This window comes from Cornus florida, unplaced genomic scaffold (assembly GCF_030987335.1).
Source record: "Cornus florida cultivar Cherokee Brave unplaced genomic scaffold, ASM3098733v1 CherokeeBrave_3.0.0_Hap2_Chr03, whole genome shotgun sequence".
NCBI lineage: Eukaryota > Viridiplantae > Streptophyta > Magnoliopsida > Cornales > Cornaceae > Cornus > Cornus florida.
Window position 1 is genome coordinate 20669973 of NW_026775573.1, and position 20183 is coordinate 20690155.

At 36.7% G+C, this 20183-nt stretch overlaps 3 protein-coding genes across 4 annotated transcripts in view; 1 reads left to right on the forward strand and 2 right to left on the reverse strand.

The window, feature by feature from the left end:
- Positions 1-463: 463 nt before the first annotated feature.
- On the reverse strand, positions 464-3545 carry LOC132301240 (uncharacterized). The gene is made up of 4 exons (XM_059798512.1): positions 3120-3545; positions 2890-3014; positions 2215-2847; positions 464-467 (listed from the first exon to the last, which is right to left on the reverse strand). Exons 1-4 carry the CDS (start codon positions 3543-3545, stop codon positions 464-466), a joined length of 1188 nt encoding a protein of 395 aa, XP_059654495.1.
- A 10240-nt stretch (positions 3546-13785) lies between these two features.
- On the forward strand, positions 13786-16279 carry LOC132301241 (putative RING-H2 finger protein ATL49). Its single transcript, XM_059798513.1, has 6 exons — positions 13786-14221; positions 15033-15186; positions 15277-15349; positions 15431-15484; positions 16085-16159; positions 16268-16279. Exons 1-6 carry the CDS (start codon positions 13786-13788, stop codon positions 16277-16279), a joined length of 804 nt encoding a protein of 267 aa, XP_059654496.1.
- LOC132299858 (cell division cycle protein 27 homolog B) overlaps positions 15219-20183 on the reverse strand; it is a 29876-nt gene continuing 24911 nt past the window's right edge. Inside the window, exon 18 of one of the 2 annotated variants that reach the window (XR_009480210.1) lies at positions 15219-15355. The gene's annotated coding sequence lies outside the window, so the exon portion shown is untranslated. Of the gene's footprint in view, positions 15356-15401; positions 19827-20183 lie in introns of those variants that run through there. The other variant, XR_009480209.1, reaches the window with a different exon arrangement.

The window sequence follows — 20183 nt, forward strand, 5'->3', positions numbered from 1 at the left end:
GCAAACTCAATAAGTGGAAGGTGATCCTCCCAACTACCACCCAAGTCAAGTACACAGGCCCGAAGCATATCCTCCAAGATCTGGATAGTACACTCCGACTGGCCGTCCGTCTGTGGATGGAATGTCGTGCTAAGGTGCAACGCTGAGCTAAACGCTGCTTGAAGTCCTTCCCAGAACTTCGAGGTGAACTTGGCATCTCTATCCGACACAATAGTCACTGGAACTCCGTGCAATCTCACAATCTCCTTCACATAAAGTACACCAAGTGCCTCTGCATCATTTGTTGCCTTAATAGGCAAAAAGTGAGCAGTCTTGGTCAACCTATCAATAATGACCCATACGGCTTCATTTCCCCTCCGTGACCTAGGAAGACCTGTCACAAAATCCATGGCAATCTCCTCCCATTTCCACTGCGCTACCGGCAATGGTTGCAATAAACCAGCTAGTCTCTGGTGCTCGGCCTTCACCTGCTGACAGGTAAGGCACTTAGCCACAAATTGTGCAATATCCTTCTTCATTCCACTCCACCAATACTGACGTCTTAGATTGTGATACATTTTGGTACCACCCGGATAAACTGCAAAGCGGGAAGTATGAAACTCCTGTAAGACGTCCTCACGACAAACTGTAGGAACAACCAACAAACCCCTAAACCGTAGACCTCCATCTGCATGTAAGGTCCAATCCTTCACGATCTCGCCACTGGAGATCAAAGTGTAAATGGCATCCAAATCTGAATCCTATCTCAGTGACTCAATCACCCATCTAACAAGAGTGGGTTGAGCCACGAGACTAAACAAGAATGCTGACTCACTGCCATCGTCATCATCATCAAAACAATACAATCCCATTTCAGCCAAATTTTTCAGCATTTTCCATTTCCAGATGGCTAAACTAGCCAAAGTCTCACGAGATTTCCGGCTTAAAGCATCAGCTACCACATTTGCCTTGCCAGGACGATACTGCAAATCAAAGTTATAGTCTTCTAAGAATTCAACCCATCGCCTCTATCTGTTGTTCAAGTCCTTTTGGGAGAAAAGGTACTTGAGACTCTTGTGGTCCTAGAACACCTCAAATCTCTCACCATATAAATAGTGTCTCCAACACTTCAAAGCAAATACAACTGCCGCTAACTCTAAGTCATGAGTAGGGTAGTTAAGCTCGTGAGTCTTCAACTGTCGAGACCCATAAGTCACTACTCTATCATCTTGCATCAGTACACAACCCAAACCATCACGTGAGGCATCACAATAGATCACATAACCCAAGCCACGCTCAGGTATCACCAACACCGGAGCCGTAGTCAACCTTGTTTTCAACTCTTGAAAGGATGACTCACAGGCCTCATTCCATGCAAACTTGATCCCTTTCCTGGTCAATCTGGTCATACGAGCTGCCAAACGGGAAAAATCCTTCACAAATCTCCGATAATAACCCGCTAGGCCAAGGAAACTCCGGATCTCAAAGACATTCTTGGGTTGCTCTGCCTCTATTTTTGAAGGATCAACTGAAACCCCACCTTCCGAGACAACATGTCCCAAAAATTTCACCTCTTGTAGCCAAAACTCACACTTTTCATACTTGACGTACAAACGGTGCTCCCGTAAAATCTGCAACACTATACCCAAATAGACCTCGTGCTCTTCTCGAGTCCGTGAATACACAAGAATATCATCCACAAAAACTACCACAAACTGATCCAAGTAATCGTGGAAGACACGGTTCATTAAATCCATGAATGTCGCCGGCGCATTGGTTAAACCAAAAGGCATAATAAGAAACTCGTAATGTCCATACTGCGTACGAAACGCGGTCTTTGGAATATCCTCCTCTCTAACCCGTAACTGATAATAGCCTGGCCTCAAGTCAATCTTCGAAGAACAATTGGCTCCCCTCAACTGATCAAATAAATCATCTATCCTTGGTAAAGGATACTTGTTCTTGATGGTGGCATGATTCAACTTTCAGTAATCAATGCACAACCTCAAAGAACCATCTTTCTTCTTAGCGAACAAGACCGGTGCACCCCACGGTGACACACTCGGTCGGATAAAGCCTTTCATCCTCAAATCATCAAGTTGCTTCTTCAATTCTTCTAATTCAATCGATGCCATACGATACGGTGCCATAGAGATTGGTGCGGTACCAAGCATCAAATCAATAGCAAATTCCACCTCTCGGTGTGGAGGCAACTCAGTCAAGTCCTCCGGAAACACATCCAGAAAATCACGCACAACTGCTAGATAATCAACCCCATAAAACTCAACGTCATCATCGGCGAAAAGACTAGCCAAGAAGAATGTCTGCCGATCTCGACCCCTAACACCATAAAATGAATGAGTGAGAGGATCACACCGATCTCCCACAAAACAGAAACAATCCCCATCCGGGGTACACACTGAAACTTTACCCCTGAAACAATCAATGACAGCTCTGAAGGATGACAACCAGTCCATCCCAAGAATGACATCAAATCCCGTCATCTCGAGAAGGATGAGATTGAACTCAAGAACACGTCCGGCAATTGTGATGGAATAACTCCTACAAACTCTACTAAGAGCAACTGAACCCCCGATAGGCGTGTCAACACAAAGCGGTCTGTCCAACTGACTGACCTCTAAACCCAATGCCCATGCAAATGATGAAGCAATGAATGAATAAGAAGCACCAGAATCAAATAATACACGAGCCCAAGAATGGGACACAAGAAACATACCCCTAACAACTGAAGGACTGGATGGTGACTCGACTGGAGTGAGTGCAAACACGCGACCCTGGGTCCTCTGCCCCTGGGAACTGCCTGCCTGATAGCCAGACTGCTGAGTAGGTGCACTCGAAGAAGCTCCCCTACCAAGTCAAGAACTCTGGGCTGACATAGCTGGCTGAGACAGCTGAGGTGGTGGTGGTGGTCGAAACCCTGACTGAACTGTGGCAGACTGCATCTGCCTCTGCTGTGAACCTCCACCTCTGCCCAAACCACTGCCCCGCTGTGGACATTCTTTCACCATATGGCCCTGTTGGCCATACCCGAAACATCCACCAGACGCCACCTAAATCTGAATACACTGGGACTTGTGATGCCCTGGCTGCCCACACTTGAAACAAATCATCCGAGCTACCTGTGTCTGAGTGCATTGGGACTTGTAATGTCCCAACTGCCCGCATCTTAAACAAGTAACATTTGGTCTAGAAGACCCCATGGACACAGAAGCTGTAGGTGCAAATCTAACTGGCTGCTGTCCCCTGAACCCTGACTGCTCATGCTTCTGCTTCTTACTTGATTGACCTTCAGAGAAAGTACTCATACCCCTGTTATGCTTGTAGGACTCCTTGATAGCCTTGTTGTCCTTACTCTCAGCCTTAACCACTAAAGCCTTTCGCACTGCTTTTGCATACTCTGTCGGTTCTGAAGTAGCTATAATTGGCCTAATGGTAAGATCAAGGCCATCAACAAATTTCTCTATCTTTCCTTCTTCATCATTAGCAATTCCCGATGCAAACCTCAAAAGTGATGTAAACTTATTTTCATACTCTGTAACTGTCATACTTCCTTACTTTAACCCATCAAACTCCTTCTTTAGTTCCCTCCGCTTAGGCGCTGGAAAGTACTTCTCATAATACAACTTCTTGAATGTAGCATATGTCATAGTATCCAGATTATGGATGTGAGAAACGGTCTTCCACCAAATCTCAGCATCGCCTACAAAATTGTAAGTCGCCAATGTGATCTTCAACTTGTCCGTTGCCAAATTCATGGCATTAATATGCTTCTCCACCCTATCCAGGAAACCGTCCGCAACAAGCGGATCTGAACCACCCTCAAACAAGGTTGGCATCAACTTCACGAACCTGGCAATGTGAGAAAGAGTATCATCTAGCTCATTTGTCTTCGGAGGTGGTGGTGGTGGAGCCGGTGGTGGCACAAACTGTAATGATGACGCACCTGTCGGTCGATATGCATCAAAAATAGCCTCTTGAATGGCTAACCTAATTTGTTCCCTATTCATCTGAAAAGGTGGATCAACAGTCCCCCTCGCTTGTCCCCCTCTTGGTGGGACCAAATCACGCAGCAAGATATCTTCCTCAACTTGCTCCTGATCCCTTTCCACGGGATTGGAGCTAGAACTTTCCCCGGGATCCCTTCGTGTTGCCATGACGCTATAAGAAAAAGGAAACAGATCAAAAACGATGGCACTAAAATACGCACGAGAACGAAGTCCTCACACGAATGACTTGACAAGAATGGAAACACATAAGCACCTTTCATAGTCCCAGAATACCCAACTAATGATAAACATGATCATGCTAATCATATACAATAACATTAAACACTTAGCACGTAATCATATAAGCAGTTAAACAAATAAGCATGTAATTCAAATAATTAAGCACCTTAACACATAAGCATATAAGTATGCCATCACGTAAACAATTAAGCAAGTAAGCAAATAACTCAACTCCCCATGCAATCCTAGGTAGGCCTCTACCCGTCGTCCTAATGGTATTCGAACCATTGCTCTGATACCAAATTTGTAACGACCCAAAAGGATACCAAAATAATAATATAAATCTATAAAAAATTCGGCATGACCTCCGCAGAAAATGTCTCTAAACAACCTGTTGAAATACAAAAAAAATAAATACAATGGCCTCACTGGGCCTTAAATCTAACATATTGTAATACCCCTAGTTTTCAAAAGGATAAAATGGGAATATTTTGGTTTGTTTTTCATTTTTATTTAAATTATTGGACTTATTTGTTATTTCGTTAAATTAGTTGATTTATTATTATTTTGTGTGTATTTAATTTAATTGTTATATAGTGGATTGGTTTGTTTAATTGATTAAGTGTGAATTATTTGTTTTAGATTAATTGATTTATTTTACTTGTTTATTGGTTTTAAATTAATTGTTTAATTGAATTGGTATTTTAAATTAATTATTTATTTATTTTCCTTAATTAGGTTTAGGGTGTTATGATTAAGTAATTAGGTAGCCGACTTGTAGTTGGGCTGGACTTAGGGTTAGGATTACTGGATTTGGGATTTGGGTTTCAGAGGAGTCTATATATATATAACAATATATGCTGCAAGGGTTTTTGGGAGAAAACCCTATTCACGTAGGGGTAATTTAAGAGGAAAAACAGAGATACATAGAGAGGGTTGTATACACTTCAATGTGTATATTCTTGTGTAGTCTGCAAGGGTTAAAATAAAACATTATTCACGTAGTATTAATCTATGAAGCTAAGGAGGAAGAACAGAGGAATGGAACAATGGTCAGAGGTGGGAGCAGTATAAGAGAATTCTGAAACTTAGAGACGATGCGGCTGTAAGGTTTCAAAACGAAATCTAAAGGCAAGTTTCATTCTCTCCTTCCTGTAAACTTGTGTTCTGTGCATTCTAAATAGACTCCAGGAATTTAATTAAAACTTTTAAAACAAATTTTATGCATATTAGTTTAGTCTGAAATTTGGTTAACCGTATACTAACTGCAGATGGCTTCCCTTGCATAAATTGTTAGATTATGTATTAAATCTCTGTAAATTAATTCATAATGCAATGTGAGGTGTTGTTAGGATGGTTAGGAAGTTAGTTAACCTTTATAATGGAATTTTGACACATGTAATCAGACTTTAGATTGTTCATACATTCAGTTAACTATGATTGGCGTTTGTGGATACGGTTTTGTTTTGTTTTAGATTTTTGTCAATTAATGCATGCTGGATGGTGAGAAGTTTCTAGGGCTTTAAGAATTTAAATTGAACCTTAGGAATGTTAAAATACTTAGGACAGGAACGTCGGACTTCGCCGGAAACGCAGAAAAATCATCGGACGAAGTAGAGACGATGCAGAGGGGCTCTCAGGGGTGAGAGCCGGCTCCTAAATGGTGGGAGCCGGCTCCCATGAAGAGAGAGCCGGCTCTCCATGAGGGAGAGCCGGCTCTAGAAGCCTAGGAGCCGGCTCCAATAAAGGGGAGCCGGCTCCCGTGGGAAAAAAACCCCTACGGGGTGTTTTCTGTAATTTTTTCGGAGTTCTGGGGTTAAATGCAAATACTGAAAATTAAAGGGGGTTTCAAATATGTTAAAATTAACCTATTAAGACCCTTAAATAGTTGGTTTAAGCTAGGATGCTAATCTTAAGGGGCATCAGGAAACAAAAACATGGAATAGGCATGCTGTCAAGGAAGGATGAATGTTTAAGTTAATAAGTTTGTTTTAATAACTTAAACTGACTGGTATCGAATTACTTTTGGGATGTTATATAAATTATTTATATACTTTAATGGAGGCCAGAAAGTTCGGTGTAAGATATGGGCATAGACAGTATTAACTTAGATATTAAATGGTATGCTGTCAGGAGTGGTAGGAATTTTAGTTGCTAGTTTTGGTTTAGCGAACTAAATGGACTAGTATGGGAATACAGTTGGGGTTTCATATAATGAGCAATTTGGAATTCAGAGTGTCATATTATATCAGGCACAGGTTTTGAGTGGAGGATCAAAGGGACGTCATGTGGTGTAAATGCTAACTTTTATGCTGTTAAGGATTTATGGAGGATTTCATTACTTGTCTTTGTTTTGGCAATTTAAATAATATGGTATGAGAGGATGGTTTGGGATATCTAGTATAATGTATTTAGTTCATATTTCTGACTGATCATTATAACAGGTTATGGATGTTAATTGATGAACTGTTTAACTTCTGTTTTATCAATTGTATGGATGTGGATAATATAAATTGTTTATCAATACTTTAACAATTTATTTGGAGGATTAATGATTATAATCATATACTGGATGCATAATAGGATCTTAATAATATCTGCTTTCTATTGTGCTGGTTTCTGGATTTATTTGATGTTCTAATGAATGTGCATCGTTTATGGATCATTTGCATTATATGTACCGGTATGGGACGGTGACATATCAGGGATGGATTAGATCAAAAAGCTAAGTCCTACCCCTTCTTACATACGGAATGGATTAACTAAAATAGTTAACTCCTACATGGATACATGTCCTGTCAACTAAAACAGTTGAACGACATAATGGATGCTTGTTTTATCTTTCGGCATTAGGAAGGAATTTATATATATATTTATGGTACTGTGATACGAGCTTGAGTCTCCTGATCACGGTTAGGGTGCGTATATTGCAAAGGTTGAGTAGCTAGATATAGCTAATGTTCCCTGGTGGGTCTAGGTACTTGGCCGCTGAAAAGCGTATTTTATATGTCACCTTCTACCCAGGCTGAACTATGTTATAGGCTAGTGAGCATCCTATAGTGTGTATATATATATCTATGGACTATTGTAGATATTGTCGAGCTATCTAGGATGTATCTGCGTATCGGGTTTATGTACGGATTGTAGTAGGATGGAACTTGCATGTGGGCCTGACCCACCTTTATTTTTCAGGTGTTCGTGAGTACCAGGTTTAGGGTTTGATCGTGGGGATGCAGATACAGTCACTCACTCTTCCGACTACATAGGATTTTCTTTCTTATTTTGGTTTTGGATTTTAATTCTGTAAATGTTTTACCAGTTGGAAATATTAGGGGTCCACTAGATGGATTCCCGAGTTGTATAGATTGGAAAGTTTATTTATATTAAAACTTTTATTTTGGAGGTTTTACAATTAGAATTCTTTTCAGCGTATCATTATTTTATTATTAATTCAGTTTTATTCTTGCTTGTTTATATATTAATTGTCTGATATCCCTCGGATCTGTGCTCGGACTTGATCACCCGTGGCTCTAGAATCGAGGGGTATCACACATATTCTGTCCCAACGCAATATACATATATTATATCACATCTCCAAAGTAACTACATACATACAAAATCCTATTCCTCCATCTCATCCAACAAGGAACATACTTTGGTTACATCAAGTTACAGTCCGAAAAGCGTAGTTAGAATTTAAAAGTCCATGGCTTACAACATTATACTAATTAAACTAAAGTTTTACGAGTTAGTTAATATTACATTTACAAAATATTAGAGAGTTTTAATACAAAAAATAGCAAAAAAAATGAAATAGGTCTCCGTGCTCGTCTAAAATCGTGGTGGATCGTCGTCCGCCACCTCTTTTCCATGTCCTGAAAAATGTTAGAAATAATGGGGTGAGCATAAACTCAGTAGGAAGTGTCTAAGACACACTCTTATATCCCCGTGAATCCATACAATGAATAGATAAAAAGTGAAAGGGATCATGCTATAAGGAAACACACACTCTCAAATACAATAACAAGTATGTAGCAAATACCACCCAATCACAAGTTAACCACAATGTCATGAAGTGTAATATGCAAATGTTACTCCCCATTTTCCAAAACATTTCCGTTTCAACTTCCAAAACCGTTAGTGTAATCCGACCCAAGGCACCTCCAAGGCGTCACGAATGGAGGGTTGACTAACTATCCACGACCACAAGGCACCTCTAAGGCGTCGCATCCGGCCTAGTTAGCTCAACCATGCTCCCTTCTAGACTACACTAACACCACGGACCACTAGGCGCCTCCTAGGAGTCCGGTTTTCGCAAACTCCTTTAAAAAATATTTTCCCTAAAATAATTTCGTTTGTTCAAAAAAAAAAAAATATATATATATATATATATATATATATATATATATTTTTTTTTTTTTCTTTCCCAATGAATGCATGAATGTGCATGTTTCGATTTATCAATTCAACCATAGGCTCTCACACATTTCATTTACATCATTATCACAATTTAATAGAAATTTCTAAGCAATCATTTCTTTTATTTATTTATTGACCATAGCATCATTTTCTTTCAAAGCAATAAATAGATATATAAAAATACATAATCTTAGGACATACAATATGTCAACACCAAATATGCTCAATCACCGTAATAAATCTAGTCATATATATGAATTCAAATAACACATGGAACACATTTAGCATTTTAATTAAACATACTTCAACCACAAACTAGATAATCAAAATTAGCATGCATAGGATCAAATTTAAGGGGAAAAATTCACAAAAAAACTAAGAAATTGTAGATTAGAACACCCCTACCTCAATGGAAGTGAAAACTCCCAAAATCCCCAAATCCAAGCCCAAGAACCCTAGAATTTTGAACTCCCTATAGTGCACCAAGTGATGATTGGCTCCTATCAAATTAACGGGCTCGACGAGCTCAACAACTTTGCTTCACAATGTTCTACCAAAATCCAATTGGTGAAGATGAGATCAAAGCTTAAAATTACAAAAAGAGAAAAAGAAAAGAGATGCCGAGAGAAGGCCGGAAGCAGAGAGAGAGAGAAAAATATATGTCTGCATAATGGCCTTATGGACTTCAGTCATGTTTTTAAGTTATCGGTGGGGCCCACCTACTTTTGAAAAAAATCTTAACTTTAATATATATACATATACATATATATAAGCATAACTATTACACGTGTCATCATTCTATGGATCCAAGAAGCCTATAAATAGACGCCTGAAGGAAGAAGGAAGGGACACAAATTCATAGTCAAGAAATCCAGAGACTCAGAAATCTAAAAGGTCCAGAAATTGAGAGAATCGGAAATCCAGAGTGCAAACCTGAAGGAAAAGAACACCAAGCACATCCAAAATCGTGCCGTTCTTCACCAAATTCAACAAATCCTCTCTGAATACGAAGAACAAAATAGTGCCATTCTTCACCAAATTCAACAAATCTTCTCTGAAGACGAAGAACAACAAGCACATCAAATCGTGCCGTTCTTCACCAAATTCAACAAATCCTCTATGAAGATGAAGAACAACAAGCACATCAAATCGTGCCGTTTTTCATCCAAATTCCACGGTGATCAACAAAAAGCATATCAAATATTGTCGTTCTTCATCCAAATTCCACGATGATTCAAGATCAAGCTCATGCAGCCCTTGGATCCAACCAACAAAGAAAATGAGATCGAATCAGAGGACCTTATTCTTTGTAAAGAATATTACAAAGGATTGCACTCTAATTTTTTATAAATTAATAAAAATCTATTTGTCCCAATTTTGTTTCTTATTTATAGATTACAAAATTTGTGTGTACAGTCCTGTCACCAAGAACCTTATCCCTCAACTCCACCTTTAAACAACGACCTAATGGGTTTGTAATTCTTTGCCCTACCTTCTTAGACAGAAGATTAGCGTGCACATCCAGGATCTGGATCCAGCAAGGAAAGACCTGAGACGGTGCCTCAGAACGCAGCAATCCCTCCTCCCACTCCTTAAACACCACCAAATGCCCATCAAAAAGTCATGGACAACCATTAAGGATACGCAGATGAATACTGTTCTCGGGAATAAGGAGTTGGAACAAGTTCCCTGCGACCTTGAACACTTATAGGCGCTTTGCAATAAGAACGACGTGGGTTTAGGAATTAAATTCTAAATAATTTAAAATTTAGTTTAATAAAGTAATACAAAACTATTTAAAAAAATGTATATATATAATAAATGATATATATATATTTTTTATTAAAAAATAAATAAATAAAAAATGAAACAAAAAGCAAAATATAATAATTTCAAACTAAATGAGTAAAATAATTACTAAATATTTTAGCCTAGAACGAAATGGATATATATAATATGATTCCAGAGTTAATCAAATTTTATTTAGTACAATATAGTTAATTGGATTATAAAGTTCCCTTGGTTGCAAAATAATAATAATAATAATAATAATAATAATAATAATAATATAGAAAATAAAAAATGAAACTTTGGAGAGATATAGAGAGTTTATATATGATTGCTGATAAAAAAAAATGTAGAAAATTTTCCTTCAACCATATATTTCAATTTGCATAGATAGGTGATAGCTAGAAAGATGGACACACCCATTTTGTGATGTTAAGAAAACTAAAAGGAATTCTAATGGAATGTGTATTTTAATTTGGATATAACTCTTTGGACACAGAAAAAATTATAAAAAATATACGTTAACGTACTTTTCAAAATAGTGAGGTAAAACAAAATTGTCTCCAACATCTTTTATGTGTTATTATATATATAAAATGTCTTTTTGTGGTTTATTGAGAGAAGAAAAAAACAAAATAAATAAAAAATATATATTTAATCGTCAACTAACTATTAAGTATTAATATATCTATATCTATATATATATATATATATATATATATATATATATAGATATATATATAAAAAGAGTTATGCTAGTGTTTAAAAATAATAATAATAAAAGGTTCAAAGATACAACTTTTTGGAAATAAGAAAAGTTTATATATTAAAAATTATAACTTTTCAAAATAGTCATGTTAATACCTTTTTGGAAAAATAATTATTTTAAAAACTATATAAATATTACGATATAAATTGAAAACGAAAAATTAAATAAGCATGATTTTTAAAAATTAGGCATGTCCTTTCAGTGCCTCATTAACTTTTGTTTCTTTAACATTTGTGTCCTCTAATAAACGAAACAGTGCATCTTTAGGAAGAAAATTTTAGATAATATAATTTATTAGTTTAAAAAGGGTATTATTAACTCTCTCTTTTAATTGATGTAAAATGAAATAAAAAGGTATTAACTCTTTCTTTTAATTGATGTAAAATGAAATTAAAATATATATAAATAATAGAATAGAATCTTCTTTTATAAGGGATATAGATATATATATATATTATCAAAGAAAGTTATCCCAAGTTATCTATTCAAAGTGATTTGATGTATAATCTATTCTAAGACCAAATTCACAATATTATATATATATATATATAAACTTGTCAAAAGAAACCTAAACTATTTTGCTAAAAAGTAAGAACACAGGAGGAAAATAATGTTGAAATCATTCCCTTGCAGCTCTTTTCGTTTTAGAGAAAAGTATTCCAATTACTAGGAAAAAAGAGAACAATGGATAATTTTTTAACAACTCGTTCGATCTTAACAATCTAATTTTAGAAGAGACTCCTTAATCACTGTTTGGTCATTATGAATTGACCAAAATAGTTGTTGCAATGGATTAGATTTTTTATATATATATACATTTTTTTCTCTCATGCACAACGCTTTTTTCGAGCACAAAAACCACATACTATTATGCTACCTTTTCCCTGGGCGAAGTTGGGATAATAAAGTAAAGATCCTCTGAGTTACTGATTTTCTATTTAGTTGGGTGATTTTTTCCCACTGGAAAGCTTAGCATGAGACTAGCTTGGCAAATCCCAAGAACGTTTTGGGTATACTTTCAGCCAGTTTTTATTATTTGATCCATATCCTGACATAAGAAGTCCTAACGAGCAATACTTGAAACTGGCAATCCATAAAAAATAACAAAATAAAAACCCCACCAATACTGAGATTGGCTAGAACAAAGTAGGGTTCCTAATTTTTTTGGTGTTTTGGAATTATGTGATATTCTGAAGGATATTTTGAAATTTTGGAATGAGGGTATTTTGGACCTTAAAAATAATTCTTGATGCATTTGTAATTATTTTTATTTTGGACCTTAAAAATAATTCTTGATGCATTTGTAATTATTTTTTAAAATTCAATCAAATTGAAAAGTAAACTTTTAAAATAGACCATTTTGTTATTTAAAACTCCTGACTCTACCTATCCGTGTAGTTTTTCCAAATTCTATAATTTGTCAATGAAATAATATATAAATATAAAATCAAAATTAAAGGAAAAAAATTGACATATAAGTCTTACCATGTTTAGCAACCACCTTTATCAAAATATTTTAATATCAATCTTCTTTATAATTTTATTAAACGAAATTTACCCTAAAAAAGAGTACTGTTTTTCTTGTCATAATAGGAAAAAGAAGAATTACCATATTCCTTGTCATAATAGAAAGAATTCGTCCGAGATATTTAAATATTTTTAAAATCGTTTAAAAGAATTGCGTTCTTCACAAGCAGCTATAGCCAGCCTATAGGGTTATTAAATTATATAACCGTTACTTCGTTTCAAAAATGGCGTATTCCTCGCGAGGGTCTTCTCCCTACTACCGCCCCTTTTGTATAAGACCTCTAACCCTAATCCCTTTCCAGAACTCACCGATCCCTTTCCAGAACGATCGATTCTCTTGCTAGTAAAAAATTTTGTGCAATTTGTGTGTGTATTGATTGAAGATGGTAAATCGAAGGAGTCAAGAATGGTACACACAGCGCGGTCTTTGCGATGGGTTGGTATTGCCATTCGCACCATCTGATGTGATTTCCTTGAATGTAACTGTACATAATTATACATACAACACTAATATGGTGGAACTCAATCGCTCTACCAACACATATTGGTACCCTATGCCGGCTTCTCTGCTAGAATTCGACGACTTGTCACGCAGATTCTTCAATCATTGCGTCTTCCGCAAGGAAGTCACCGCCGACGACCGGATGTGCGACGACATCCTCTTTCTTGCACCGCATGCACCGGGAAAGAAGTCACATTCCGGAGACTGCCACACCCATAGCCACTCTTAGGGATGGCAACGGGACGGGGTGAGGAGGGGATTCACCATCCCCATCCCCATCCCCATCCCCGATGTATTTTTCATTTCCTATCTCCGCCTCCATTCCCGCTTAAAATTTTGCCAGAATTTTCATACCCAGCCCCGCCCCAACCCCGGCCTCGTAATTTTTTTTTATTAAAAAAAACATATTTTTTCTTATAAAATAATAAATTATTATATGTAAGAGTATATTAATAATTTTACACCTAATTCCCGACAAGAATTGATAAATTGCCTCCATTCCCATCCCCATTTAACTAAAAGGATCCCCATCCCCGCTATAAACCCCGGCGGGGATGGGGAATTTGCCATCCCTAGCCATTCGCAACGTAGTAATCAAGACATGGCCGTCCGTCCATGGAAGCTCTGATGATGATCCTATGGAGTTAGACGAGGTTGAGTCCAATATTCACGATGATTTGCCACTGATTCGGTTTCTACGAGCGGCCTTGGCTCGGGCTACGAATGGGTCAATGGATCGGGCTATACAGGAGTCCGTGGACGACTATGTCGGGTTGAAGCTGGTACCTGCAACTCAATCATCCATCGACGCCTTGGAGAAGATCACATTCTATCGCTCCTGTGCCATTTGTCTGGAAGAGTTCTCTGATGAACAGTCCCTCACTCGCATGCCATGCTCTCACCTCTTTCATGGAGATTGCATTACAAGGTGGCTTCACACATCCCACTCTTGTCCACTTTGCCGTTTCAAGATGCCAACCACTTCCTCATGTATATAGGTTGTATTTTTCTATGTTCATGCCTTGTTATTTCTATCGATTTGTATGCAATGAATTTGTTTTGGTATATAATGATGATGATGATGGTGGTCTGTTTAGGCACTTTTGGTTCATTTTTGCATCCAAAGCTAAAACATTAATGGGAATCCTGCATAGCATCACCACACATAAAGTAAAAAAAAAAAAAAATTAGGAATCAATGACAGCTATTCAACATGACATTAAGTAGCTGGGAGATAACATATCTATCTATGCAGATTTGTATAATCAATCTTAAAAATTGGGTTTGCTCCCCAATGGTCACCAGTTCGAGTCTCCTCAGGATCACTAGAGGCTTGCCTGGTCGTTAACTTCAAGGCCTCATGGAATTAGTTGAGGTGCGTGCAAGCTGACCCGGACATCCACGATTATCAAAGAAAAGAAAAAAACTAAAAAATTGGGTAAATCAAAAATATTCTATAGAATGTGTGACACACCAGACTTTAACAAATGACTAAATTGTCGCATCAGACAGGGGAGAGGACACTTATGCGACCATAACAGCTACTGACCATATGACCACTTTCCTTAGCAAACCTGAAACATAAAATCCAGGAGTCTTTTCACTAACAAAGTTCTGTAATACAGCAGCAATGGTATAGTTCTTTGAAGGTCGACATTTTCCAAGACACCACCCCTAGCTGGTTTTTCGAAGGCCAGTTAACAGCAGCAATGGTATAATGAGAGGGACTCCGAGGTGCTTCATAGGTAATGTTCCAATGTCAACTCCTAGAAATGTGGACAATTTGATCTCATTTGAGTAGTCCATCCTGAGAAGAAGACTGAGCTTTTCAAGGGATTGATATTCAGTCCAGAGAAGTCCGAGAAGAGATCAAGTGCAGACTTAAGGGTGGATACCGAGGCAATGTCTCCATGGCATAGGAGCAATAGATCATCAGCGAATGACGATGCAGGAAAGTACTTTCATTGATGGTAATGCCAACATCTTTACATCTCCGGTGGTACTTGAAGGATGTGTTCTGTGTGACACATTTCTTGACGATGCAGGAAAGCACTTTCATTGATAGAACAAAGAGTGAAGGGGATAGTGGGTCGCCTTGTCGCCTCTGGTTCCATGGAAGTAGCCCTGAAATTCACCATTTAATGGTTTTGGACGGTGAGATTGTTAGTCTTAAATATTTTCCCCTCAAATGCTTTTCAGGACAGAAAAGGGCAAAGGAAAACCGGAACATTTTGGAATCTCGCCAAGAGTCTGGTATGGTGTTAGATACACAATCAGGCTCAAATTCACAATATTAAACAAAGAGGGAAGGCCTAATACCTGTTAGGCAATATGCTTGTGACAAACAAAAGTCATAAAAATTCATAATGCTATTTTTTATTTTCTTCCAATCATCATCATTATTTGAAAAATTAGTAGTTCATGTTAATTCTAACCAAAATACTTTTGTTTGGATAGCATTCGCTGGTTGCCGTTGTTATAGATATTCCTTTTGGTGTTTTTCAAGTGCTATTATGTTTTGCATCATATTAGCCTTTTAATTAAGAATTATCTGTTTATTTATTTATTTTTTCCTGTCTTACCATCTAATTCTAATCTAGTGTTTGTAGTTTGTACGTATAGGGTACTCCAAGGAACAAATTCTTCATACATTTGGCGATCTAGTTTTTCTGAAATTTCACATTTATGGCTCCCTCCTGGGCAATATGAGAAGCAGATATAGTTTAAGGGGGCTTTGTGAAATAAACTTTTTTTTTTGTTATTGTTTTAAATATGTAATGGCAAATCCGTCATTTTTATCGTTGTTGATGCCCAGTAACATTTTGGTGATATTTGTTTTTTTTTTTTTAAAAGGTATTTCTGGGTGCTTATTGGTATGTACATGAGCAATATGAAAAACACACTGTTCATGAAGATTATGTGAAGACTGTTAGCCTAATTATAAAATTTACATAAATGGATATTATTGTTTCATATTATAAATGATTTTCCTTACTCATGTTAGTGTTAGTAATATTTGTTCTGTGGTTTTTTCAGGTCAAGGTCTAGGAAAATTATCGAGAACATTTGCGCTCAATTCAAAATTCAAATAGAGGTGTGCTCACTTTATAGCATTTGTCCTCGTATAGGATGGTCCGATCTTTTATTTTTTACATCTCTAATGTGCTCAGTTGATTTCAATGAGGCATTATATTATACATGGTTGTGATAATTAAAATCTATGAACTTGCTCATTCAATAAAATGGTCCTTCATTTTATGTGTGTCTTCATCCATGAATGCAATCTTTGTTAGTGCCAGAACCTGCAATCTCATTTTTTTTTTTTTTTTTTTTTTTTTTTAAGTTTTAATCCACTTCAAAATAATAAATAGAATAGCATATAAAAAAAATTCACTCCTGCAAGATTCAGTGCATCCATTCCAAAATTGTTACATATTCTCAAATTTTAGAACGGTTATATGACCTATCAACATGCCATTGTAAGTGAGATTTCAGTGCATCTTCTCGTTATTATAAACCACTGTTCCACCTTGTTTCCTTAGTCTCCCATTGAATATAAATCCAGAAAATTCTTCATAGAATACACATTCCATGACCAAAATGGCACTTGGGGGATCGGATATGCCTATGTTTTATTTTTAATTATATTTTTTTGCATGCTTTCTACGGTCTATTTCTTGAGAGAAATGTCAAGGAAAAAAAATTATTACGTTATTGTTAAAAGTGACAAAAATGCATGATGTGGTGGTGTTCGTATTGGTGGCACGGGAATCATGTGTTTTTTTATTTTTTCTTTTTTCTTTTGGCTAAATTACACGAACGTCTCCTATAGTCATAATTACAGAGACCTCTCTTCTGGTTTAAGAAATTACTCGAACCTCCCCTGAAAATGAAATTCGACTGAGCTTGAACTGTCGTCGTTGTGCTCAACTTGATTTTCAGCCCCATGCATGGAAGCAAATAGATATTCAAGTTCTCTCTTATCAAGAAGCAAACAGAATAACTTTCTTACTACGCCTAAATATTACTCCGAATAACCAAAAAGAATATATAAAACAGTAGTCTAATCAAAGCCCGAAAATATATCCAAAATCATTAAAAAAAAACCAACACCAGACAACACCTAATACAAACTGAAACACCTAAACTTGAAGCTTGTAAAAGCTTCTCACAAGACCTGAGGATGCGGACAAAATGTAACACTACTCTTTTTCGTAATACTCCCTCCGTCCCAATATAAGTGTCACTTATGGAGAGTAGTAATTTTTAAGGGAACATGTGGGACCATATATTGTTTGCCTAAAAAATTACTATGTTACCCTTTTAAATTTTAAATATTGAAGTTTGAAATTTAAACTCAAAGGACATTTCTGGAATGACGTGAAATATATTGTTTGAAATAAAAAAGTGGACACTTATTTTGAGACGAACAAAAAAGGAAAACATGACACTTGTTTTGGGACGGAGGGGGTATATTTAACAGAATGAGAGAGAGATGTACAATAATCCCATAATTCATATACTAAGAATTTCTCCTTTATGTTGGAAGACACAAAACCCTAATCTAATAGAGCCTGCAAGCATGCCCTGCATGCACAAAAAATCCAAAGACCAAAAGAGAAACCCTGACAAACCAATATGCAAGGCGAAAGACAATGCTAGCAAAAGTTTTTTAGAGAACCTGAGAAGATACACAAGTTAAAGCTTTTTACATAACCTCAGATTATAGCCAAAAAGAACCAGCAGGCATAAAAAAATAAAAAAATAAAAAATAAAAAATAAATAAATAAAATAAAAAAAGGAGAGCAAGCCTCTCACATTTGAGGGGATCTTGACCATATTGGAGAAACGTGTTAGAACTTCAGCGAGATGGGTAGACTTTGAACCCAACAAGTTCTCTGAACCAAAGATTTAATACGCATTCAGGAAAAAACAGGGAAAAAAAAAAAGGGTTAATACGGTATAGTCAACCTTTGCCCCATAAGTTACAGGCTTACCCAACAACGCATATCAAGCTATCACAATTCAAACCCTTCTTTATGATCAATTCATCCTCACCTTGTAATTGAAAATGGAAGCAAATACAGAGGCAGAAGAGGGATTGACTTGGAGACTTGAACTCATGACAAGCATTTTGATCCGACCGTGCACAAAATCAGATCTACTCACATCCCATTACCAAAACTAAAGAAACAGATGCATAGGAGACTAAAACACAAGACCTTCCAGAATCAAGGCTTGGTACCATGTTAGACTACCAATTATCTCAAAAGCTGAATCTATAGTGAAAAATGGGGCTTCTATCAGAACCCCTCTAGTCGAAAGGTGTATAAGAAGATACCCATTGGTACAACGAAGAGTTCAAAGCTGAGAGCACACCACCAGATTCATCATTCTTGGCAATTGCAAATCAATGGCAAAAAACATAATGCAGTTCATTCACGAATCCCTAATGATGTCGATGTACATTTCATTTGCCTTTAATATCCTTTCTTTCTTTCTTGCTTTTCTTGTTAAGCTGAACTTTAGGCTGGTAGAACTTAACAATTAAACTTGAGTTCGAGTCAAGTCAAAACTTGAAGTTAGAGCTCAGCTCGAACACTGCTTGATGGCTCAAGTTCGACTCATCTGGCTCCTTACCCAATCTCAAGCTCAAATTCAAGTTCATTATGGTGCTCGAGCTTAAACACATGCTTGAGACCAGGAATAAGGGAAAATTTTGATTATAAAGAGAAGTCATGGATTGTTCAGACTCAACTCGACTACTAAACAAGCTTAATTAACAAGTTTGATATCAGCTAGCTTGCGAGCAAATGATATTAACATGAGCTTTAAGCGAGCCAACCCTGAGCTATATGCAAACAACATAGTTCATTTGCAGTCCCATGTGCATTTTATCTCATATTAAAATTAGAATTAACCCTTGAATCTTCAGTAGAATTATCAACAAAACATCACCCTTGTTTGGAATATTATTTTACAAAATTCTTGTTTGGGTTCCTCACGGCAAGAGTGATCAATTACCTGGCATTTGTGACAAGTTTTAGTGCTTTAAAGCGTATTTTAAACCTAATTTCAAATTTCTTCCCCTCTTCAAAATACAAGAGGATATCATCAAAAGAAACCTCAAAACACACTATAGCATAGGCTAATTGGCTTCTGCTTTTTCGGAGAAAAATATAAATAATAATAATAATAATTGGCTATTGGTTCATCCAAACAAATTGGTCTACCAATGTCACTGGAAATGATTCTAACCATGTCTAAGGAAAATCTTTGATTTATCCTTTTCAAGCTCACATTCAAGCATAAATAATGGGCAGGGTTTCCTAATGTAAAATAATGTTAAAACTCAAAATTTCTGTCTTCTATCATTCTTTCTGTCCTATTACCTTGCATATCTAGGACCTAAGAAGCATGGATATGAACAAAGGACACAGACACGATACGACATGGATACGCCGAAAAGAACAAAAGATGTGCTCCAAGTCCTTGGGCTGTTGAACAGATTCCTACCACACCGGAATGGATGGTACAAAGTCCTCCAGCTTTTCCTAATTTTTGGAGAACTTCCAGCTATAAAGGAGACAAAAAGCTGAATAACACAATTATAGAACCTTAATTAATTTATAGTTTCTATACTAAAGTTACATCGAGTTAGAAGATAAAGCTATTTGAACATCCAAAGAAAATTTTATAATATATATATATATATATATATATTATTACTATCCTATCTAGTCATTATAATTATGTTCATCGATGTATGTTCATAATGTTATTTCCACCACTGTCGTGTTTATTTGATATAAGAAAAGTGTGGGATGTGTTGGTCAAGTGTCCAGAATGTGTCGGTCGAGTGTCCAAGATGCGTCGGCCAAGTGTCTAAAATAAATAATTATGGACACGGCCAAGAAGTGTCGAACACATGTCTAGGAATGTCCATGAAGTG

What these genes read in the sequence shown, in the direction of transcription:
- LOC132301240 (XM_059798512.1), bottom strand. Translation starts at nt 3,545, where the DNA reads ATGACAGTTACAGAGTATGAAAATAAGTTTACATCACTTTTGAGGTTT. An exon ending in CCCAATGCACTCAGACACAG is followed by an intron (nt 3,015 to 3,119) that starts GTAGCTCGGATG and finishes TATGGCCAACAG; the next exon opens with GGCCATATGGTGAAAGAATG. An exon ending in CCACCACCACCACCTCAGCT is followed by an intron (nt 2,848 to 2,889) that starts GTCTCAGCCAGC and finishes TTGACTTGGTAG; the next exon opens with GGGAGCTTCTTCGAGTGCAC.
- LOC132301241 (XM_059798513.1), top strand. Translation starts at nt 13,786, where the DNA reads ATGGGGAATTTGCCATCCCTAGCCATTCGCAACGTAGTAATCAAGACA. An exon ending in GCGAATGACGATGCAGGAAA is followed by an intron (nt 15,187 to 15,276) that starts GTACTTTCATTG and finishes TTGACGATGCAG; the next exon opens with GAAAGCACTTTCATTGATAG. An exon ending in GGAATCTCGCCAAGAGTCTG is followed by an intron (nt 15,485 to 16,084) that starts GTATGGTGTTAG and finishes TTTTTTTAAAAG; the next exon opens with GTATTTCTGGGTGCTTATTG.